Source organism: Hibiscus syriacus, unplaced genomic scaffold (genome assembly GCF_006381635.1).
Source record: "Hibiscus syriacus cultivar Baekdansim isolate YM2019G1 unplaced genomic scaffold, ASM638163v2 tig00110122_pilon, whole genome shotgun sequence".
NCBI classification, from domain to species: Eukaryota; Viridiplantae; Streptophyta; class Magnoliopsida; order Malvales; family Malvaceae; genus Hibiscus; species Hibiscus syriacus.
Genome location: NW_024062598.1, coordinates 605,982 through 629,978, shown reverse-complemented (window position 1 = coordinate 629,978; position 23,997 = coordinate 605,982). Strand labels below are relative to the sequence as shown.

General features: G+C 33.7%; 3 protein-coding genes and 1 pseudogene across 4 annotated transcripts; all 4 read left to right on the top strand.

Moving 5' to 3' along the window:
• Positions 1-3,326: 3,326 nt before the first annotated feature.
• Positions 3,327-7,759, top strand: LOC120215492. Its single transcript, XM_039213166.1, has 5 exons — positions 3,327-3,512; positions 4,063-5,294; positions 5,399-5,531; positions 6,290-6,374; positions 7,240-7,759. The coding sequence occupies exons 2-5, from the start codon at positions 4,084-4,086 to the stop codon at positions 7,497-7,499; spliced, it is 1,689 nt and encodes a 562-aa protein (XP_039069097.1). The 5' UTR covers positions 3,327-3,512; positions 4,063-4,083; the 3' UTR covers positions 7,500-7,759.
• A 1,415-nt stretch (positions 7,760-9,174) lies between these two features.
• Positions 9,175-13,120, top strand: LOC120215512 (annotated as a pseudogene).
• Positions 13,121-15,935: 2,815 nt separating this feature from the next.
• On the top strand, positions 15,936-16,867 carry LOC120215488. The gene is made up of 2 exons (XM_039213162.1): positions 15,936-16,358; positions 16,685-16,867. The coding sequence occupies exons 1-2, from the start codon at positions 16,002-16,004 to the stop codon at positions 16,712-16,714; spliced, it is 387 nt and encodes a 128-aa protein (XP_039069093.1). The 5' UTR covers positions 15,936-16,001; the 3' UTR covers positions 16,715-16,867.
• A 4,318-nt stretch (positions 16,868-21,185) lies between these two features.
• On the top strand, positions 21,186-23,693 carry LOC120215511. Of its 2 annotated transcripts, none has more exons than XM_039213181.1 (7): positions 21,186-21,375; positions 21,697-21,848; positions 21,980-22,089; positions 22,197-22,282; positions 22,690-22,794; positions 22,888-23,060; positions 23,354-23,693. In XM_039213181.1, the coding sequence occupies exons 1-6, from the start codon at positions 21,266-21,268 to the stop codon at positions 23,006-23,008; spliced, it is 684 nt and encodes a 227-aa protein (XP_039069112.1). In that variant the 5' UTR covers positions 21,186-21,265; the 3' UTR covers positions 23,009-23,060; positions 23,354-23,693. The 2 variants fall into 2 exon arrangements, with proteins under 2 accessions (XP_039069112.1, XP_039069113.1); XM_039213182.1 differs by having other exon boundaries at positions 23,349-23,693.
• Positions 23,694-23,997: the final 304 nt, after the last annotated feature.

Here is a 23,997-nt window from a genome sequence, read left to right as displayed (position 1 = left end):
TCTGTGTTGTGATTTACAAATTCGCGTTGCGAAATTGGAAACTGGGTTGCGAAATTGAGATCGTGTTGCGAATTTGTTGGTCATTTTGGCAAATCCAAAAAAAATTGATTAAATTCGTATATTATAATGTATTTTTGGTCACTGAGGTTATTTTCTCATATATATATATATCTAAGACTTAGGCCAAAAATAGACCATTTCTCTCATTTATCTCATTTATCTCATTTCACTCTATTCTACCCAAAAGGAGAAAGGAGAGTTCTCTCAACTCTCTCCTCTCCTCGTCAAGGGAGGGTCAAAAGGTGTCCGGTCGCCGTACATGACGATTCCGTCGCCGAGACCATCACAAAACATCTCCCCGTGACCTCCCAAACCTCAACAACGAAGTTTTTTTAGTCTAAAATGGCTCCTAACCATCTTGAAATCCCCAAAAATATAACCTTAAATTGTGTACGTCACACCAAAATTCGGAGCTTTAAGGATCTCTAGAATTTAGACACATGATGAAGGTGCACACCTTTCATAGGCGAAGTGTATTTTCTGTGCTAAAAGAACCTATAAACACATTTTTTTTATCGAATTTATATTAATATCTTGATTTTAAAAGGTGTAAGGTGCACCAAATTCGAAGGATCTCTAAAGTTTAGACACATGATGAAGGTGTGCAACTTTCGTAGGCGAACTACACTTTTTGTACTAAAAACTTATAAATCATTTTGGAACATAGCTCCATCCATTATCAACTAACTCACTCTTCATAGGCGAACTGCATTTTTTGTACTAAAAACCTATAAATCATTTTGGAACATAGCTCCACCCATTATCAACTAACTCACTCTTCAAGCACTTAATCTCATCACACACTATGTTCCTTCGCTATTACTTGTCCCCTCCTCAATACTCATTTCTGCTAATTACATACCTCCAATATTCAAATTATTTCACCATAGATCGTTAGGATTATACGATAATAAATCAATGTCATTTTATAAATTCAAACCATTATCACATTAACACTTCAAAGTCCTCCTCACACGTGTGTATTCACTCCATAAGGACTAAATCAATTCGCATAATCAAACATCATAGATAAACTGAACCAACCAACAAAGTTGACACAACTACTTCAAGCTAGTGTTTAGAAACTATATGCCAATAGTCACACGTTTTCCTTTTCTATCTATCCCTTAAACTAGTGGTTAAAAACTATATATATATACTAAGTTGATCTACTTCAACCAACTCACAATCTTATTTATAAAAGATTATTCTTAAGCACACACTATATCATTTTATATTACAATGTGAATATATAAAAATTTAAAAAGAGACAAATTTATAAAATTTTAGATAGAATTTTTTTAATTAAATATACAGAGAAAATTTCCAATCTATATAAATTTTGAAATTTTCAGGAAACGACGATCCCCACCCGCCCCTCTCGGTCAATCTTTGTTCATAAGTTAATGGAATCCATGTAAACATCTATAGTAAAGACGATTATTTATGCAAATAGAAGTTATTAGTTTTATTATAAAAAAGGAAAAATTCTAAAATTACAATAATACAAATATTTACCATCATAAATGTGAACTAAACACATCATTAGGACATTTTTTATAATCATTGACACAAGGAATTAATCACTTAAGATCATATAAGAAAAAATTAAAAATTCATCCAAAAAATTAGAACAAAATAAAATTACGAATAGATCTAACTCTATCGACAAGCTAACCACAATATGAGATCAAGCTACTCAAAGACCATCAACAATCGTGAATCAGAATCGAGCATTGTGAGAAAACTATCTTTGAAGTTCGAATGTAAACCACAAATCTAAATTCAATCTAATGGTCTAAAGCATGACAGATCAACATGATAACAAATAAGTATCATATTGATCAGATGAGGCAACATCAATCCAAATCTGATAAAATTAGACAATGAAATCGGTCAAACTAATGATAAAAAGACCAAAACATGCTAAAAGATTGATAGAAACGTGTCATAAAACAGAGAAAATTGTATCATAAAGATAAAATTATTAAAAATTAAAGAAAAAGAAAATAAAATACGTAATACAAAAATATAAAAAGAATAAGGAATAATAGTGGTTGATAATAAACACCAAAACTAATATTGTCACATGCCAACCAAGTCAAAGAAAATGACAATCAACACCAAAAGTTTAGGTTAGAGGTGACTCCCCAGTCTAAGGGGAGAGCACAAATAAGATCCAACTGAATTTTACAGATTGTCCACCAAAAGTACTGGTGGTATGATTTGAACTTGGTTTTACAAATTTAAATTCATAAATCCCAACCACTTATACTAACATTCGTTGGCAATGATGATTTTTATTATCAAAGGTAATAATTAAATTATAATAAATTTATTTTTACGATGATCAAAGGCAATAAAATGTAACGCCTTAAATTCAATTATAAAGTTTTGATCGAATCTAAAATATTATATCGATCATCCAAATAATCCCGATCAGTGTTATCGAAAATAATTGTATAATTAATTATTAATATTAAAGATTAATTATAATATCTCGTAATTAGATGAAATCAATCATTAAATCATTATAACATACTCGAGAAACATATGAAGGATTTTATTCACACATATGCACTTCAACATAATTTTTAAAGTCAAATTTAAAAGTAAAATAGGATAATTTCACATTAACTTCATATTTAGTTTTAATTACCAAATCATTTAATCGTATTTAACTAAACACACGACATTTCTTAAAAGTGTCCGAATCCATCTACTTAGAAACAAAATGAATTAATCCTTAAACAAATTTTTTGTCCAAATTTTAAGAGAAAAGATAGATTTTTTAAAAAAATATTATAAAAAAAGAGTCGAATATATTTTAGATTCGATCGATTGATCCAACTGATCTTATTTATTTAACGGTTGTTTTTTTCTTAAATATAGAATTTATAAATTGTCACGTGATGAGATCGATATCTGATAATATAATATTATGTTCTTCGATTAATATATATATGATTTAATTTTTTTTATTGTAGTACATGAATGGTGAAAATAATTTAGGTTTATTAATTAAGTTCAACAATTTAAAGAACGAATATTGCATTAGACTAATGAGCAATCACATTTGAATAGCGAAAGAATTGTACAATACAATTACTGTTTAGTATGGTAAAAATATTTGAATTATTTTAATCATGTTCAATCGTTTAAGTAACGGATATTAGATTATAGTAATTAAAAATAGATAACTTAATTAAGTTGAATTTTTATCCAGAAGAACGTGACGAGTGTGGAAAATCAAGAGACGAGATCACCAACCCGAGAAACACAACGTAGACTGCGGTTTAAAAAGAGAAAATACACTCTTAGGATTTTGGACACAAAAGGAAAAGGGGAAAAAATCGGATTGTCTTACCTTTTTCGACGCCTCCTTTCCTTAAAGTTTCCATCTTTCCCAAATTTCTTGTTTTCATTCACTTTCCTTTGAAGTTCTTCACCTGGTGAGCTTCTTCTTCTTCTTCTCTACTGTACTATACCCACATTTATTTTTGGGTTGATCATCGGTTTAGTGATTAACCCATCTCAATTGTGATTAGTTTTACTGTTTTCTGCTTTTGCTTTAGCTGGTTTTGACTAGATTTTTCTGGCTGCGAGGTAACTTTGCTTTGACTGGCTTCCTATTTTTCATTTCTAGGGTTTTAAGCTTGTTTGATTAATTTATTTGTTCTTTGAATATAGCCGTGGAAGTAAACTTTAGACTTTTTTTGTTGTTGATGTTTTAGCTTTCTGGTAAGAATTGTTTTTGGTTTTTTTTAGCTTTTGGTAACTCCTCTTCACTTCATAGTTTTTTTTTATTGGATTTTTAGGACCATATTTGGCTAGAATACTGGGCAATCTTTTTGATTCACTTTGCATATTTAGTTACCTTATTTTCATTCATTGTACTGCATAAAATCTAGGGCTCTGTTAACCAGGTATATATTAATACAATTACTTTGGTTTTTTTTCTCGTTTCTTTTCATTTTCATTTGATTTTCTTTTTTCATGCAGTTGAGAAACCTATGAAATAAAATGGATGGTACGAATTCAATTCCAAAGCCTCAAAGCAATTTAGATATACCCGCTTTCAGTGCCTCACAAATGGCTTCTCCTTCATCTTCCCTGTCGTATATGCGTTTGAGTCCTGAGAGCAACAGTAACAAGAGACCTGGGATACCTCCTTCACACCCCAACAACCCTACTGCTTCATTGCCTTATTCACCACAGATGGTCGGTTCGCGTCCTAATGCTCAACAAGGGGCAACGAGCCATTTGAGGTCTTTATCTCAGCCAACATTCTTTTCCCTTGATCGATTGCCCCCATGGTGTCCTCCCCCTTATCGAGAACCTTTCGTCCCGTTTCTCTCTGATCCTGCTTCTAATGATGTTTCTATGGAAGAAAGGGTTGTCAATTCTAATGTAAGGTCCTCACTCCCTTCACCTGTTGCCGGAGGAAGTAATGAGTTCCGTGTCGGTGAGAGTTCAAGCCTACCTCCGCGGAAAGGACATAGGCGGTCTAGTAGCGATGTTCCATTAGGGTTTTCTACTATGATTCAGTCTTCGCCTCAATTGGTTCCTATAGGGAGTTGTGGCATGTTGGATAGGTCAGTTTCAGGTAGGGAAAGTTCTTTTGGTTCAGAGAAACCGATTCAGTTGGTGAAACGAGAATCAGAATGGAAAAAGAATTGTGGCAGTAATGTAGAAGTGATGGGTGAGAAGAAATCTGACGGGGATGCTGCGGATGACTTGTTTAATTCGTACATGAATTTGGAAAATCTTGAGACATTGAACTCGTCTGGTACCGAGGACAAGGATTTGGACAGCAAAGCTAGTGGCACAAAGACATATGGTGGCGAAAGTAGTGACAATGAAGTTGATAGTAGAGTAAATAAGCATCCATTCACTTCAAATGGAATTAGTTTTGGCGTTTCTAATGAGAGGAGGGAAGCCAACAAGAGGAGAGCTGCTGGAGATATTTCACCGACTGTTCGACATTACAGAAGCGTCTCAATGGACAGTTACATGGGAAGTCTGCAATTTGATGAGGATACACCAAAGATTCCTCCTTTGGGAAATCATGGCAATCATCACTCTCCTGGTAGCTCAGCTGATGCAAATTCAAGTAAATTCAATTTTGAGATTGGGACTAGGAGTAGTGAGTTCAATGAATCTGAGATTAAAAAGATCATGGAAAATGAGAATCTTGCTGAGATGGCATCTGTAGATCCAAAACGCGTCAAAAGGTTTTGCACATCGCTTATGCTTCTCCTTGCTTTTCTATTATATTTTTGCTTTTGGTGTTGTGCGTAATTGGGCATGATTGATGTTTCTGATGTATTCATGACAGGATTTTGGCTAACCGTCAGTCAGCTGCTCGTTCCAAGCAGCGGAAGATGCAGTACATTGCAGAACTAGAACAAAAGGTGCAAACTTTGCAAACAGAGGCAACCACATTATCTGCAGAGTTAACAATGTTACAGGTGGGTACAAAATTGTATGACCATGCTATGCAAACAGAGGCAACCACATAGGGCTCATAATGGTTTTTTTTTTGGGTGAAAAACTAAATTAAGCTATATGACCATGCTATGGAAGGCATGATTATAAATACTTCCTTAGATTTTTCTTAGGAATTGTGCTATTTTTGTTATTAAAAGGTTCTGAATCCATCTAGTTGGGAATAAAAGGGATTGATCTTTATTTAAACAAATTTTTTATCCAGTCTCTAAGAAAAAGGATCGATCATTTTTTTTTTTTTTTACAGAAAATAGAGTTGTTATGTAATCTTTTTAGATTCGATTGACCGGATTAATCTTATTTACATAAATAAATTATTTAACAACATTTTTTTATCTTTTAAATATAAAGTTTATGAATTGCCACGTGATATGATCTACGTATGATAATAAATATTGTGTTCCCGTTTGAAAATTCTTTATTATTGTAATGCATGGATTATTAAAATAATTTATGTTTATTAATTATGTTCAACCATTTAAAGAAAGAATGTTACATTAGACTAATCATATTTGAATACCGAAAAGTATTGTACAATACAATCACTTTTTTTTATAGGAATACAATCACTTTTTAATATGGTATGAAGTATTGAAGTAATATTTGAATTATTTTAATCATGTTCGACCGTTTAAGTAACAAATATTATATTACTATAATTATAATTAGATGATTTAATTAAGTTGAGTTTTGTTCCTTTGGTTGGTCTGTCCTTTTTCAGAGAGATTCTACTGGGCTTTCAAGCCAGAACAATGAGCTAAAGTTTCGTCTTCAGGCCATGGAGCAACAGGCCCAACTGAAAGACGGTATACTTCTTTGTTATTAAATCTTTCGTAACCTTTTTTTTCTTCCAGAAGTTTCACAATTGGCATACATTTTTCAATTTCACTTGAAAATCTTTATATCTGATATGATATTAAATATTTGGTATGCCCTAGGATTTCCCACAGATCTAATATGTTATATTGATGGCTTTATGGAATTGCACCACTTTTGGATTTTACCATTCTTTGATATTCAAACGCGATCAGCTATCCGGTTGAAGCACTTGTATTTAACCACCTAAGTTCCGAATACTATTCTTATTTATTTTGCAATTTGGAATATTGAGTATCCGCTACATTTCTAGCAAAGCAACTAGTTTACCTTATTTAAATGTCTCTGCATTTTGAATACATGTTGCTGGATCTGAAATCCTGGTTGGTGTTGCTTTCTATGTGTAGTTCTCTGATATTGGGTTTCTTGGGACGAGTTACAGTTATAGATGCTCGTATGGTTTATTTAAGATCAGCTTGTACCCATAACTAGTCGTGGATTGAAGAGGTTTAGGCTTATTAAACATAGGGCTCATAATGGTTTTTCTGGGTGAAAACTTTATCAAGCTATATGACCATGCTATGTAAGGCATGATTATAAATTCTTAGATATATTTTGGAAATATGCGCTATAATTTTTGTTATTATGATGATGTTATCATAACAAAGCCTAAATGAAATATGATTGAATGGGACCAAAGTGTTCATTTTGATTGTTAAGGTAATATTGATATGGCTGCTGATTAGTTGGGTTGCCTTTAACTTCCCTTTTTATTTGTTTTTATGACTTAACTATGCTAATTATAAATTTGTATCTAAACGAGAACAATACTCCTTTATGGGTTTGGTGTCGTAGCGCTAAATGACGCATTAACTGCTGAAGTCCAACGACTGAAGCACACCGCAGCAGAGTTCGGTGGGGAGGCTCATCTTTCAAACCGTATGGCTCAGCAACTTTCCATCAATCATCCAATGCTCCAGGTACAGCCTCGGCAACACCAGAGGCTAAATGCTTATCAGATGCAGCAACAAAACCAACAAGCACAGGAAAGTCGCAATGACCCATCCCAGACCCAGCAACAAAATGGTGATGCTGCTGCAAACAAAACCAAGTGATGATGACCGGCAAAAGTACAACTTCAGTCAGGCATATTATCATATCCGAACTAGATTCAAAATAACAGTGATGGTTTAGAGGTTTCTACAGATACCATATACATATATTTTCTAGTAAACTTTAACCAATTTTTTATTCGTGTGATGCCTTGTGGTGCAAAGGCATTGGAGGATTGAAGCTAAAAACTACAGTTGTGCTGGTTCATTTATGGTAGACCCGAACCATCTTAAACTTCTTTTTTTCCCATATTTAATGGAGTTATATTTTGCATTCCTCAGCTTGTAAGGCATGATGACTACATATTTTGCTTCATCTTACATCCTTCAGGATTCAGATGTGCACCAAAAGAGTATATTGTTTAGCTGCTTGTAATTCATTTATAAAAAATGGTTAAGATTACTTTTTGAGTCATTTTTATCCTACTTTAGTTTTTTTTTACCGAATGCCTTTGAGGAGGTTGAAATGTAGGGATGGAAATGTGAATTTTTGGTCGTCCAATTTGATCTCTCTGAACTTTGGTGAGTTCTACTTTTAATCTGACTAAACAAAATAAAGTCTTCAGAAAATAATCAAAAGGATGAATGAAAATGCAAAGAATCAAAGAGATTTAACGAAAACATGCAAAGAATAAAAATAGAAAAATTGTAAGTTCATAGATAATTTCCAGTATAAAAATTTGAAGATTTTCATATAATTTTTAAACGAAATATTGTATTATTTTTTCTGAAAAAACACTACATTAGGATCCGTTTGTTTCACGTAGAAAATTTTTTTCTTCATTTTCCAGTGTTTGGTCGGAGGAAAACTGGTTGGTCAACGTAAAACATTTTCCTGGTCAACAGAATTTCCTTTGTGTTTTCTAGAAAATGACTTACGGTCTGATTTTTCGTAAGTCATTTTTCAAACTTTGCACTTCAAAGAATAAATACTCAAAATAATTTTATTTTATGAATTTAATATTAATAAAATATTTAATATCATTTTAATCAAAATATTAATTATTAAAATATTTAAAATATATTTATTAATATTTCTAATAATATATATTTTTAATATTATAATAAAATAATCAATTATATTATAATAATATAAAATATTATATTTTTATTTTAATAATATATAATAAATTATTAATAAAATTTATATTTATTAAGTTAATATAAATAATATTAAATTATTAATAATGAATAATATTATATATTTAATATTAATTTAATAATCTAATAATATTGTAATAAAGATATTTAAATATACTAATTAATATTTTAAAATATATAACACTATTACTTAATAAATAATTAATATAATTTATAATATTTTTATTTCAATAAATATACTATTAATATTTTTATTAATAAAATTATAAAAATTTAATAAGAAATAAATTATTTTAATATTTTAAAAATAATAATATTAAATTTTATGATAAATAATATTATTTATTGTATTTAATATTTGTAATAAATAATTTTAAAAAATATCATCAATTAGTAAAAAAAAATTAAAATAACATCTTTTAAACATAGTAAAATATTTTTCAGATTTTCTTTTTAATTATAATTTAACGAAAAATATTTTCCTTAATCGTTTTCCGTGTCCTAAATTCAGACTTTATAAACTCAATCTCCAATGATAACCGATTAATAAATTTTAAACGAAAGATGAGGATGGAAATTGATGTTGCTCAAAAGCATGACCTGACTCAAATTCTCAATCCCAGTTTGCATTTACAGCGCGTGCAAATACACGACGAGCATCCCTCCACTTCGACGTGTGAATAAGACACCCGGCAAAGCCTTGAGAAACCGTTTTAGGGTTACCATCCTCTTTGGAATATGTAGGGCTCCCCCCCCCCCATTTTTCTACAAATTAGGGTTTTCGATACAGGCATGTTGATTCAACGGTTGAGACTCGTTTTTTAATTCGGGGAACTGGACTTCGACATTTTTGCCGAGAACCGGAGCTGGAAAAAGGACCCTTTTTTTCTTAGTATACTATTTTGTGTTTTTTTTTTTTTGCGATGCGAGGGCTGCACAAATCAAACAAGGTTACTTGGGCATCGGACCTTCACCTTTGTCAGGTAAAATTGCAAATTTACTTTGGAACTTCTTAAATTTTGAGGCCCATTTCAAGTGAAACAGAGAAGAGAAAAGGAGAATGCAAAATTTCAAGTCAAAGTGTTGGAGAATGGAGCGATGTGAACCTTCTTGTTATATTGTTTTTGGGGGTTTTTCAGTAATATTTTATCTGATATTCTTTCTCTTGAACTGCATTTGAACCTTTCTGGTGGTCCATTTTAGTTCCTTTTGTGTGTGCGTGCGTGTGTTCTTGTAATGCATGATTTCGGATGACTTTTTCAATTTGGTGACGCCATTGTTGCATTTAGGGGTATGAATAACGGGCTGTCCCCCCCCCCTTATCTGTGGCATTTATGTCAAATTTAGTTTAACAACATGTTTTTATGGGAAAAAATCTGTAATAGAAATGGGAAGTTTGTCATGCTAGTTAGACTCAGAAATGAGGGAATGAAAATGGTGAAAGACTACCACTGTTAGCTTATTAAAAAATGATAGTAATGATAACAATATGCTGCCATTGATTAGCTTCCCTGGTGTGTCCATTCATGATGTTTTCCTTCATATAGTGTTCATCTTTGCAGAACTCAATAATATAACCAGAATACAACTGTAAAATATCCATGGAGTTTGATTAGGATGCATGTTAAGTTAATAAATGCTTCTTGTATTGTTTTATTTCTGATGTCTTAACTTTATATTTTTGCATGTTAAGTATTTGACATTTGTCTCAAGTCCTAAACATTTTGAAAGGATCATTGGTTTCCTTTGGAGAAGTTCCAGTTTTAGAATCTCTAATTCTTGGATGCATGTTTTCCTTTACAAATTGAAAGGTTATGTCCCTATATAGCCACCACAGCCTACAACAGGTCCATGAAGAGTCTTTTCTGTATCATCCTAAGATTTTCATGTGGTAGTCTGAAGTAATTTGAATTGAATTTGTACTCTTGTTTGATGTAAGATTTCAGAAATGCTATCTGCCAAAGGTTTTGTGACCAAAAAGGGGCTATCCAATGCTGTCATGCTAGCAAGAGAGTAGGTCCAACTTTCTCTCTATCGATTTTTGTGAGAGTGAAGAAAGCAGTTTTTTTCTCAATATTTTAGGCTGAGTTATTCTCACAAAAATGACAAATAGCTGATCTCATTTTCTTATCCCAGCCTTACAGTTATAGCAACGAGACCAATCTATCTGTTGATTGGTTAACTGCATCTAAATCTACTAGGCTCGATTAGATGATTGGTTTCATAGTATCTCATTTTTGACAAAACACATTCTTGCTGCCACTAGGGGCAAGTACTTCTCTGTCTCATTTTACTAAGTTTATATAGGTTGCTTATACAACTGATCTATGGCATCCATTTCCAACAAGGGGAGTTTACTCAAACTAGAGTAGTAGCTAATACTAGATTTTATGCCACTTCCAATTGTAACAGTATAGGTGAAGTTTTCTAGGGTAAGCAATTGAAATCCACCTTGAAATTTTATTACTCTCAGCTGATCCTTAGTGAGAGTTAAACTATTTGTAATAATTCAGTGAAAAATGACTGATTCGCTGGCACATATCAGCATCATGGATGCCGTAGTTAATTCCGCTTGCACTTCAATTTTGTTGTTACTAAAAAGTTCTTATATCTATATATGAGTAATTTTTTTATGTATAGGCTCCCTACCTATCTGAACCCCAAAATCTAAAACGCTAACCCATAAATCCTAAATAGGACACATGACATTAAAATAGGCAGGCTCGTGTAAACTAAAGTTTACACAGCCTGTGTATCAGATACTTTTCCCTTATATAAAACCATCCCTGTTTATGCAACCTCTCTTCATTTAGTTGCTGGAGGGTGTTTGGACGATAAAATGATGTTTGAGCATTTCACAATAATGTTTTATCGAAGATGATAAACAGAATATATAAAGGCTTCTTCACTTAACAGGTAAGGCTGTTTTTATCAGAGGATTCACCATCACAAGTTGGGCTGGGCGGTCAAGATCACCTCCAAGCAAAAACCTTCTCGGTATCACATCTAATTGGGACAACTGTGGATGACTTTCTGCCTCCTGGATTTGAAGAAGCTCATTCTACAAGTCATCTGCTGATTAACTTGTTTGAAATTCCTGTCATTAAATGGAGATATCCTCTCATAGAAACATGTCTGAAAAATTATTTTCTGGCCATTTCTATTTTAGTTTGATTTGTGATTATTGTTCCCCAACATTTACATTGAAGTTGAATACCCATTTTCACAGTTTGTTTTGGACTTGAATTGGCAAGTTGTTGCCAGAGACGAAAGTAAAGAGGTGGAGATTCAAAATCTGAGAGAAGTGAGAATGCTTGAAGCTGTTTATCCACGCCTATCTGCAATTCCTACAAAGTTTGATACTTTCCTTTTTTCACTTTTTGACGGATTATGGGGTGGGTTTTTCTAGAACCTGCTTACCTTGGGTTTTACTTTTCCATGAGACAATTTTCTTCTCGTTGTGCAGCCCTTCGGTTTTATCAGACAGAAAGTTGTGAATATAACGAAACAGCAAACTCCTCAAATACCCATCACTCCCATCGAAGATGAGGATGCAGCAATTGAAACTCCACTTAATTCACATTCCCAGTTGTTGCCTCCTGGTATTTTACATACTCTGCATTGCAGTATGCCGAGTGTTTCAATTGCCTCAGCTGATGAAAAACCAGATGCTGGAATGGTTCTTAATGTTGAACCTTGTGGAGTAGCTGCTGCCTTTGCAGCAATTAATCAAAGCAATGACCCCGCAAACGTGATTGATCCTGACTTTCTTGTTAAAGTTCTCAGCAACCCGAGATTGATTGAGAAATTAATTGCTGATTATGGAGCAGCTTCAGGTGCTCAAAACTTAACTGAATCATCATCCCCTTTGGTACCTTCTCCTGATCTACCCCCACCTGCAAATCACTCCAACCCACTTCCTGCCCACATCAACAGAACAGAAAATTGTACTGCATTCTTATCAGCTACATCTGGTGGAGCATTTTATGCTACCCCAAATGGGGTCGGAGTTGGACAATCAAATAAACAAGGTCCTATTCCCAGTGTCCATCCACCTTCAGCTTCACCTGCACCTGCTGTTGGACTTCCCCAGAAGAAGGGTCTAAACTATTACAAAAACTTGATTCAGCAGCATGGAGGAGAAAGACAAAAACCTGCCCAGAAGTTAAAGAGCCGATACAATCAGAACCTAAAACCAAACCTAGAGCTAATAAACAACCCCAAACCGAGAGACTCAAGGCCAAAGATAATGAAGCCTTGCATGACAGTTCCAGGGGATGCAAGAATGGAGCCAACTGTGCATACCAGCATGATGCATAGTCCCGCCTGAACAGTGGAAATAGTGTTGCAGAGGCGCCGAATGAAAATGGATAGAGAGATAAGCAGTTAGAAAATACTGGAGCAGGTATGCCTTTTACAAATGCTGCAGCTCTACTTTTCTATTCCTTTTATATACTGGCTTGCATAGGATCTTTTTGCAAATAGTATAATTTTAGTGCTACGCCCCCCCCCCCCCCCGGCACGAATGAAGCATTAAGATTCATCGGGCTAGAGCCTTGGTTATCACAATCAATTGCGGATGTTCATCTCTAAGACTGCACTCTTTTTGCTTTTTGCTTTTTGCATACATGTCGGCTTTGTTTGGGAATGTTTCTTCAAACGAGCTTTTACAATGAGTTTTTTTAACATAAAACACCGTTTTTCAGTTTTTTTTTTAATAATTACATTTCAAACGCCATTTTTTGGCTGAAAATGAGTTGTCTGGGAATGGTTTTGCATTTCAAGCGGAATTTTGAACTAGAGTCACTTTCTCCCCATGGAATTCAAGTATGACAAGGATTGGTTGGAGTTTGATTAAATATTATACAAAGTATTGTATGCATTTTGTTTAGAAAAGAACCACAAACCAAAAATCAATCAATAAATATATTTAACCCGAGTATATTTAATATTCACGTTATAGATATATTTATATAATAATATATTTGTCAAATATGTTACTACATGGTATAAACATGTTCAAAGATAATCCTCAATCTTTTGACAATGAAAGTTTACACTTATGGCATCTATAGTACTCTAATTCGGGTCTTCAAGGAATAATAATAATTCTTTTATCACAGTGGCCACTCGGTTTGTGCCCCCTTGTAAGATCTCGTGACTATTTTATTATATCAGTAGTTATAAAAATATACTAATAATGTCATTATGTGATTAGTTTACAAACTTTATTATAATTAAAATATTTTCTTTCTTAATAAATTAACAACTCAAGTTTATCATGAGCGTTATTTAATTTCTTATCTTTTCCGTGAAATGATACATATTATTTGATAAAATTACTTTAATAAAAAATTAAATAGTATTCATTTAATAAATAAAAATAAATATTTTTATAACGTAATACTATAATACTATTGTTATCATGTTATCACTTTAGAATGTGATACACATCAGACACGGGATATGTGCTACATAATTGATTATATACACATATCAATAACACATCAAAACTTTGAACACATAATACCGTTAATCGTTAGTTAATTAATGATTTTCATTCAATAAAGTGTTATTTTGGCCTAAAATATAATTTTAGAGGTTAAACTATGACGGTGGTCTTTTTATACTAGTTATCTTATTTTAATTATTTTTATTTTTGATCTATTTTATTTTGATCATTATGTCGTTAGTTCATGTTAGTTTGAATGTATGATGATGTGACGACAACAATAACAACAACAACAACCCTATTTCCCTATGTAATATGGTAATGAGGAGGTAGGGTAGTAGGTTGCCCAAACGCTAGGTTGAGATCAGCTTCCATGGAAGACCTCTGGCAGTTAGAAAATTAAAAAAAATAAAAATAAAATACAATGCATGTATAAATAAATAAATAAATATATAGGTGAACAATCTTCATATGCATTCTATATATGCGTGTCTGTAATGAGAAGTAATCCCTGCAAATAAATCCCTGCGTAAAAATCACTGCATATAGACAGAAACGTAAGTCCGTGCTAAATTTAAAAAGAGGAAACATGAAGAGAATGATATACAGTAGTCAGTGATAGCAAGTTACGATAAGGAATAAAGTCAAATGGGTTAAAACCTAAACTAAGGCAACACTACTCCGTTACCCTAGTTCTAAGCCTTCATAAATTTCAATGACAGAAACGTATAAAAAGTAAAAGTCATGGAAATTACTACAAAGGCATTAAAAAGAAGACAGAGATGCTACACCCTATTGCTGTGACCCACACTACTCGACTACCCTGGTCTTAAGTCTCCATACTTTCCTGTCAGAGGTCATGTCATCAGTAAGGGCTAAATCCTTCAAATCATATCTCAAGCAGTCTACCCACTTCCTCCTTGGTCGTCATCTCCTTCTGGCACCGTCGACTGTAATTGACTCTACCCTCCTGACTAAATCCGTCGATTGTCGCCTAAGGACATGCCCAAACCACCGTAGTCTTCCATCCATCAACTTTTCGGATACATGCACCACCCCAAGGACATCCTAATTGCAGAGTTTGGTGTCATGTCCCACAGAGTCCTACCACATGCCCATCGAATAATTATTTGACTCTTGAATTTTGGATAGAATAATAATTTGTCTCTTGTAATTATCTTAGCTTAATAAAAAAATATCAATTTGATCTATGAACAAATCAAAGCTCTCATTATAGGTCATCGCTCATCACCGTCATCAGTCATTACTAGTTGTCATCAGTAATCACCATTGATTGATGTTATCAATGATCTTTAGACCCCAAAATTTTTAATTCACTCAATTTTGACCTCCTGAATGCAAAAATGATATTTATTTCATCGAAAAATACCTTAAACTTCGCAAACTTAATCTACCATCTTTCAAATTCCTTTAAAAATAAATGATAATAATAAATGTTCCACTTTATTCCTTTAAAAATAAAGAAACTAAATATCTAAATCTATATCATAATATATATTTATAATAATAATAATAATAATTTAATTTGTATAAATTTCAATAAATTATATTATAATTTATATATTTTAATTCAAATAAAAGTATATTTTAGTTTTGATAAAATAATAAAATACAATTTATCAAAATCTACTATAAGATTAATATTTTTTTGAGTAATATGAAATAAATATAAAATAATATTTATTCAAAAATAATTAAATTATTTGACATTTAAAACTTTCGCACTTAAAAATATTAATTTTGTGATGGGCTATTGAACTTTTTTCAATTGCTTAAATTAAACAAGGAGGTCAGAGAAAGCCCAAACGAGCCTAACTATATATATCAGTAAATGACATGCGTTCGAACTTCTCCTTTCCCTTGGAACTGAGTGCTTTCAAAAGGCAGAGCCAGCTCTGTATTCCCGTACAAGGAAATACTGAAGGAAGAAGATGTTGAAGTTTCTATCTAAAGTGAAGATCGAGTTCAATGCATTGGACCCACGCATAGCTTCATGCATGGAGTTCTTAGCCCAGTGCAACGCTCCCAAAGCCAAAGAGTCCAATCCCGCCTGCCAACTCCAGGTCAAGCGCCGTACGGACGATCACCCTCCCCAAATCACCGTTACTTTCGTCAACGGAGTGGAAGAAGTTTTCGATGCCACATCCACTCCTGGTCAAACCATAAGGACCATGATCCTCGAAAAGGGCCAGTTCCTTGAGACCGAGCAAATGTTCCGTGAAGCAGGCGAGAAGTGGCCCGTTATTATACCCGAAGAGGAACTTCACCAATCGTTTCCTGGAACCAAGGTATGGGCATTTTCTCTTCTGGGTTGATTTTCAGTTGGTAGAGGCATTTTGTCGAACAATTGGTATGTCTCGGTAGGATTTGAAATTTTCATATAATGGGGTATGAGCTTGATTACCGTTTGCTCTATTAACATCCTTCTTGCTTAAAATGATTAGCTTGAGCATATTAAACATGTTGATTTATAGTTTTTCCTAATATTTGTCTTTTGCTTATATTTTTCTTCTTATATGCTTAGTTCTGGCAAACTGTTTCAAAATACGAAAATGGTTTCTAAACTGCTGTTATTTTGTCTAATCTCTCCAAACCTTTTTCCTTTTTGCTTCAGCCCAGGAAAGCAGAAGAGAAGAAGCAGTAAATCCACTCCGTCTTTACCTCAACCATTTTACTTGATGTCACTTTGGAAGATAATAAATTGTTCCATTGTATGATGAAACCTGGGAAAGTACTCCTATATGAACATTTTGGATACTGATTTACGCTGCTAGACTTCTTACTTTTTTTTTTTTTTTTAATTCTGGTTCAATTGAACACTTGTCTGTTTGAGTTAATATTTAGAACCCCATTTGGGTGCTCTGATTTCATCTGTTTAATGTTATAAGAGAACTTTCTTTGCTGCATCTGGCTGCAAATAATAGCAACGTTTGCTGTGATATGACTTTGTCTCTGCTTGAATTGACTGTGACATGCCATTTGCACACTATTGCTGGGGGAAAATGGTTGAAACAGCCAACACAGCATAAAAAAGTAGTATTCTGAATTGACTCAATCTCTTCCAAAAGCTTCACATATATTAAGCAAGAAAAGTACATTCTTGCAATGTTGGTTTTTATTTGCATTTAATTGCTCGGCCATCGTCTTGATAAATTCTGTTGGGATCACCAATCATATGCATCATCTTCTTCTGAGGTGAACCATCCCAGTTTGCAAATGTTTTTTAGTCAACTTGGCCAAGGGCAAATGCCTCTTTTCTTGCATTAATGCCTTAAATGGTTTTGGTTATGCCCAGGGAGAAATTATATTTTTCATGTATGATTCTGAACTTGTTTTGCAGTCTTACCACCAAGTTCCCAAATTTCCCCTCCTGATATCTATGTTTTCATTCACCAATAAATGTTATGAGTTTTAGCATGGCTTGTTGTGTCTTATTTCTAGAAGAAGAAACCATACCTTGTGCATTCCTAGCATGCCTGATTTTCCATGCAATTTTCTGATAGAATGACATTAACTTCTTGTCTTGTTTCTTAGTCCTTTCATTGACTAATAAAAACCCAAGTCACTTTATTAATTTATTCCACGTATCTCCATGTTCCCATTATCAAAACTTAGGTGAATCCTTAGGTTTTGGTTACTATGAACATTGGTTGTTATGTATTATCAGCATGATAAAAATTTACGATATGTCAAAGAGGCCGTGGGAGAAAGATTCTATAGTTTCACTATCAATTGAGAAAAAATTAGTTGAGAAGGCTACTTGCCATCTTAAATATCATTACAGCAGTGAAAAGAGCAGCTAACATTACATTGGATATTGATTCTGCAATGACATACTTGGAAATTGATCGCAACAGTTGTAGATCAAGTGATAAAGATAAATCCGATAAATATCAATATGAGATTCAAATGATGAACTAATACTATTGGGGTACGATATCACATCGCTTGTCATATACTGATGTTATGAATGTGATGTATCTTGGAAAGATCTTAGCTCATCAGTCATCAGCGATATATATGCACTAAGTTCTGGTTTCTGATCTAGCATTTGCTAAAAGACCGTTTCCTGCTGAAAATTGTATTTTGTTAAAATCCCACCAAGAATATATCTGGTTTCAGCAGCTGAATTTCTTCCATTTTTTGACACCTCCAACAAATAAACAATGGAATAGCGGAAATGCCAATTCAGATGATGGAATCTTTAAGCATTGCAACCTTGGCCATTAATGCCGTGCATTGCGTCTCTGTTGAGAAGCTTCATCCCCTCTTCACTCATCTGTTGTTCTTCTGTAGTGTATAGGATTCTACTGCAGTGGACACACCCGACAAACTCTCCGCATGGGCATCAAATTATAGTTCATTAGAAGCTGGATCAGCTGATTACATGGTGAAATGTGAACTTGGGCCTATAAAATACTTGCCGACACTCCAAAGCCTGCATAGACATCAAATATACATGTAGACGTACGTGTACATGTATAGTGTGTATGTTATGAATACTTACTCCCAAGTCATCCCCAACAAGTAGAACATCATTCTCATAATCCACATGTACTAATTTCCATCCTGAACTTCTTGCAGCGTCAAGCAGCCCCTTCAGTCCGAACATGCATTCAACTGCAGAGATTAGGTCGTCTTAGTTCTTAAAACTTGTGACATCAACTGACCTTCCAACTGATCCTACAACTGATCCTACAAGAATCAATAAAAATCAGACCGTGGATGAAACTAATTGGTCGGATTGAGATGAAGACCTACAACCATTCAACTGGTGATTTCATGTGTCCTGACCCCCTGTAGTAAAAGGGTTAGTTACTTCAGAAAAGGCAGCTGAAAGGTCTTGTAACCCACACAAGGGCGTATCGTCAGGTGATCTATAAATCCCGGCAAGAGGTTGGCAAGGAGAGAGGTCTGATGTCCATTCATTGATGTCTAAGAAAGGAAGAAGGCTACTTGAAGAACTAATATCAGCTTGAGGTACCTTTACTTGATGAGTTTGGACAACTGATGATTCCGATTGTGACAGAAAGGGCCATGGAGTATTTTGCAACTGGAATGGAACCAGGCTCTGGTTAGGGAAAGAAAGTTAGTTTAAAATAGTTGATGAATTTACAACATTTGCAGCTGATTCTTCCTCGTTGGCGTTGCATTTGGATGTTGAAGTCAATTGACTTAAGTGTTCAGTTGAATGCTCAGATTCCAACTTCAGTTTTTCATCATTGGTCCTAGCCTGCGTTTGGTTTTCCAATTTGTTTACAGGTTGTAGGCTTCCATTACCATTTATGTTGGGCAAATCTGTATTATTGGGATCAGGTTGGGAAGGTACTAATTGGGAAAGATTTTGGTTTTCTATCAACAGATTTTCTGCTTCGAAAAGTTGAGATTTATGATTGCTTTGTAGACTGCATAGTCCTCATCTCTTTTAATAGAGATCCCTTTGCAGCAGAAGTTTGGCAGATGCTAACATTTGGGAGGGTTAATAAGCCTGAGAGTCCACGAATGTTGCTGGTTTGCTCCATATCAACTTTGCAACTACTCATGATTTCCTCCAAGCTGTGTTGTTGGTGGATTTAACATGGTTTGCAAATGATCTTTTGCAGAATAAAAGAAAGATTTTGACTTAATCCATTTAAACATGAACCCCATCAAAACCCAGCAACCTCAGAGGAAACCCACCATCAAAGCTTAAACTTGTTACAGTAGTGGCCTTCTACGACCAAGCTTTCCTTGTTCTTCAAGAGGAACCCTCTCCACCCCTTTGTAAATCGAAGCTCACTTCCATGGATTCACATATGGGAGAGACACAATACAATGTAGCTCTATTGCTCCCTCTGTAATAAACTAAGCCAACTCCTTTACCCATTAAGGCAGACAAGATGGAGCCAGGCAAATATAAATGCTATGTACACGTATATGTTTTCTTTCTTTTAGGTTTTCTTGGGGGTTTTGTGTCTTTCTCTTTCTTTGATGAGATTTTAAAGGTGGAGCACACATTGAAATGCAGAGGAAGAAGACAATGGGATTGAGAAACAGTTTTCACGATGGTGATGTACTTTTTCCCCCCCAATTTTTCATACACTGTCTTTTCTTGTATATTTTTTTTTGTATTTCATTGCTATATAGAAAATCAATTGCAGAATCACTTCATTTGTATACGATCCATGCATATAATAGGCTTTGATATGATCACTGTTGGTGGATTCTTCCTCCGGCCATTACAGATGGATTCTTCGACCTCTATTTTTCAGCTGTTCATAAAGATTACCCATCAATGAAGATCAGTTTGGCCTTCTCAACATTGCGTAATTGCAATTTGCAAAGTTGAGATGAAACAACATCCCTTCACTTGGTGGTGGAGAAGATGCTGATAGTCAAGACAATACAAAATGTGATGAAATTATGGGGATGACAATTGGAACGAGGATAATATGAGATGCGGAGGGAAAATGTAAAATAAATAAATAAAACACGTGTCCAGTTAATTACCGTGAGATGATTTCGTTAAATGATCTACTGGATATTACAATAGCTGCGTTGATAATCATTCCATTACACCAACTATTTTCTTTAAATAAAGAACAATTTAATTTTTATTGTTAATATGTGATATTGATTATAACAAAAGACTTATAGAATATGTGTTTATAATAAATTGAAAAATAAGTGCTGCAAAAAATATTTATAATATTTTATCTATCGAGCCTCAACTTGATATAGTTGTTACGATAACATCTAGAAGATTGCATGAACATTAAATTTGTATCTTAAATATTTTCTAAAATATAAAATTTTAATTATTTAACATGTATAATGACTTCTATTAATGATAATTAAATTTTTGTAAAGAAATATTTGAATGAAATAAACATATACTTTTATATTTTACTAAAAAAACATTTGAGTTATGGTATGAACACAAGGATTACATATATATTAAACTCAGAATAACAGCCCAAAAAATTCTACAAAGGATTTAAATTGTATAGGCCCAAACATATATTTCAAATGTGGACGTAGAGCTTTAAGGTCCAAACTAAAGCTGTTCAAACTTCAAATACTCAATAGTTATATGGTGGTCATTAGGGTTTTTCATGTTCAGGGTTTTCTCTTGGCCCCCCCCTCCGAAGAAAAACCCAGACTTGATATTTTGAATCCCTCAAGTTTCAGTTTTGGGAATTGATTGCAACTTCAAATGGAAGGATTAAGCGTAGCAGATGCTAATTTGGTGATGTACTTACACCCCTCTAAGAGCAGGAATGTTTCCCAGGCGATCCTCCGTGAGCTTGGCTCTTGGCTCTTCAAGTTCGTTTTTTTATTACTCGAATCCTTTATTTTTATTTATTATGTTCCCATTCACCAAAAGCTGTTGTCTTGTGTTGATTTTGTTTGTGGATTAGTTAAATCACCCTTGGTTTGGTTAGTGCAGAGCTCAGCTCTCTATTCTAGCTGAAAATTTAACATATTAGGATGAATCGTATGATTTAAAACAGCTTATGTTATCTAAAATCTAAATGATACCGTGTCATAATGCACTTCACTTGTAATGTTGATAATAATAATCCAATGATATTTGAATATTTGCTTCCTTTTGTCCTGTTATGAAGTCTTCCTTCCTTCTTGCAGGTTCAATGAAACATTTGATGGTGTTTTATTGGCTTATGATGTTAATATTATTGATAAAAAGACTAAAATTCTTTCCGGTGTTCATCCCTATTTTGCTCTCAAACTAAAAGCAAATCTCCTCCTGTTTTCACCGAAACCAGATATGCTCATAGGTACTTTTTCATGATCTTTCAGGTTATTTATTTAGTTTTTTTTTGGTAGTGGATATCACACTGCTTGTATGTATTTATGAATCTGCATGGCCTATGATACTGTCTAAACTAATTTTCTTTTCCTTGTTCAGAGGGGAAGGTAGTAAAGCTTTGTCAAGAATCTATTCATGTCATTGTTCTTGGTTTTTCATCTGCTATCATAACAGCTGAAAACATCCGCGGAGAATTTAAATATAGAAATGTAACACATCTGTATCTTGTTTTTTCTCTCTTTTTTTTTCTGCGTTTATGGAAAGATACCATGTTTATTACTGTAACAACTTACTTTAGTGGCTTATTGCATCATAGAAAGACGGAGAGGAACTATTTACCAGCAAATCTCACAAGCGGCATGTCATAAAAGTTGGAACCATGATTCGTTTTTTAGTCAAGAGGTGCAATCTCCTTTCAAAAGAAAGCTATCCTTTTAATTTAAGAATGGCATATGTTTTTCATTATTGTTCTGTTCTGGTTAATTTCTTCTACTATCTTAAGATTGTAAATTGATATTGTGGAGTTGTTTATTTGCTCTGCTCATGGATCAAATATGTATAGATTTGTAATTAAGGCCTAGTCGTTATTCTTTGGTTCTACTTTTTTTTTTTGATAAGACTTTGGTTCTACTTGCGTTTCCTTTCAATAATGTTTCGTTGTAGTTTATCAAGGCAAGTTGATATTCATTGGAGACTAACTTATTTTAAGTTTTGGTTTCTTGTTTTTCCCCCTTGGAGAAAGGGAACGTGTGGACCATGTGGTCAAATGCGCATTGATCACATGATTTTTGACACTGATTCCGCTGCAGTTTTGACGAGGAAATACTTCACATCACTGGATCTCTGATGCCAGCTCACACTGGAAGCATTCGTTGGTTAGATAGGAATTCGGAGGAAGTTTCAGAAATTGATAGGTCTTTAAATAAACTCAAAAAAGTTTTTTTATAGCAACATTTCTATAAATCAGCTTGCAAAGGTTTTAATGTAAATGCTGTATAATTATGTAGGAGTGCTACAAAGGGTAGAGATAGAGAATCGCTGGGGGATAAAACTGTTGGTGAGGGAGAAACTCCCTTGAGCTACAATAATCACATTAAAAAGTCAAAGAAGCGTAGAATCGCAGAATGATAATGACATTGCTTCCGTTTACTAATTGTATAAGGAGATATCTTGTTCTCAGGTAATACATTGTCCCATTCATGTGCTCACTATGACTATTTGCTAATATCTCTTATTAACGCTTCCTGATAGAATATTGAATCTGCTAAGTAACTTTACCGTGTCATAGTGCCAGATAGGAAATGAGCATAATATGTTTTTCTTTACATTCATATATTTGCTTTTCTTGCATCTCGTATCGAAACCTTTGACATTGTTGAATTTGTTGGCTACTTATATGTAGTCTGGTATATTAATTCCTTATAATCCAAGTGCCCTGCAACTGCAAAGTTAACAATTTCTGTGTTAGTGCAGGTAGCGGGGAGTGTTGCGGCTGAAGGGTCATGTAGATGATGGTATAGTGCTTCCCATAGATTATGTCGGTAAGGAATCGTGCTTTACTGCGGAAGCTTGCTGACATATGATATCTTCCCTTGATCCTTTTCTCGTGGTGGTCGTCTTGTTTTTGCGCTAAAATTGAAAATTCGGAATTCCCAAATTTAGATAGATTGCTGAGAAATGGGTGATTTTTGTTTCTTGATGCTGTATGTCGATCGACATTTTTGTACGTTGTATTACTATGGAATTGATCTTACCTATACACATGATAGCATTACTCTTAGTGAATGGAAATGCTTTGCTTCTTGTTTCGTGATGACTTAATGTCATTTCTGTTGATCTTTTTAATGTCAAAGTTTACTGATGGAATCGGTTTTGCGTATTTTAAGGTTTCGTAGACATGGCAAACTTGACCGCAACTTTAATTAAACATCATTTAGACAGAAAACTATAGCTTAACTTTTAAAAGAAATTTTTTCATTATTTTTTACAAACACAAATTATCATGAAACATGTCTCAAATGAAAGGTTCTCATTTAAAAGTGTTATGTAACTATGAATTAAATCAAATATCTACACTCGACTACTCTTTCATATCAAACTCGAATATATTTAGTTTT

Coding starts and splice junctions, on each gene's coding strand:
- LOC120215492 (XM_039213166.1), top strand. CDS start 4,084: ATGGATGGTACGAATTCAATTCCAAAGCCTCAAAGCAATTTAGATATA. Junction 5,295..5,398: donor GATCCAAAACGCGTCAAAAG/GTTTTGCACATC, acceptor TATTCATGACAG/GATTTTGGCTAACCGTCAGT. Junction 6,375..7,239: donor ACAGGCCCAACTGAAAGACG/GTATACTTCTTT, acceptor TTGGTGTCGTAG/CGCTAAATGACGCATTAACT.
- LOC120215488 (XM_039213162.1), top strand. CDS start 16,002: ATGTTGAAGTTTCTATCTAAAGTGAAGATCGAGTTCAATGCATTGGAC. Junction 16,359..16,684: donor AATCGTTTCCTGGAACCAAG/GTATGGGCATTT, acceptor TTTTTGCTTCAG/CCCAGGAAAGCAGAAGAGAA.
- LOC120215511 (XM_039213181.1), top strand. CDS start 21,266: ATGGAAGGATTAAGCGTAGCAGATGCTAATTTGGTGATGTACTTACAC. Junction 22,090..22,196: donor GAGAATTTAAATATAGAAAT/GTAACACATCTG, acceptor ATTGCATCATAG/AAAGACGGAGAGGAACTATT. Junction 22,795..22,887: donor GAAGTTTCAGAAATTGATAG/GTCTTTAAATAA, acceptor ATAATTATGTAG/GAGTGCTACAAAGGGTAGAG.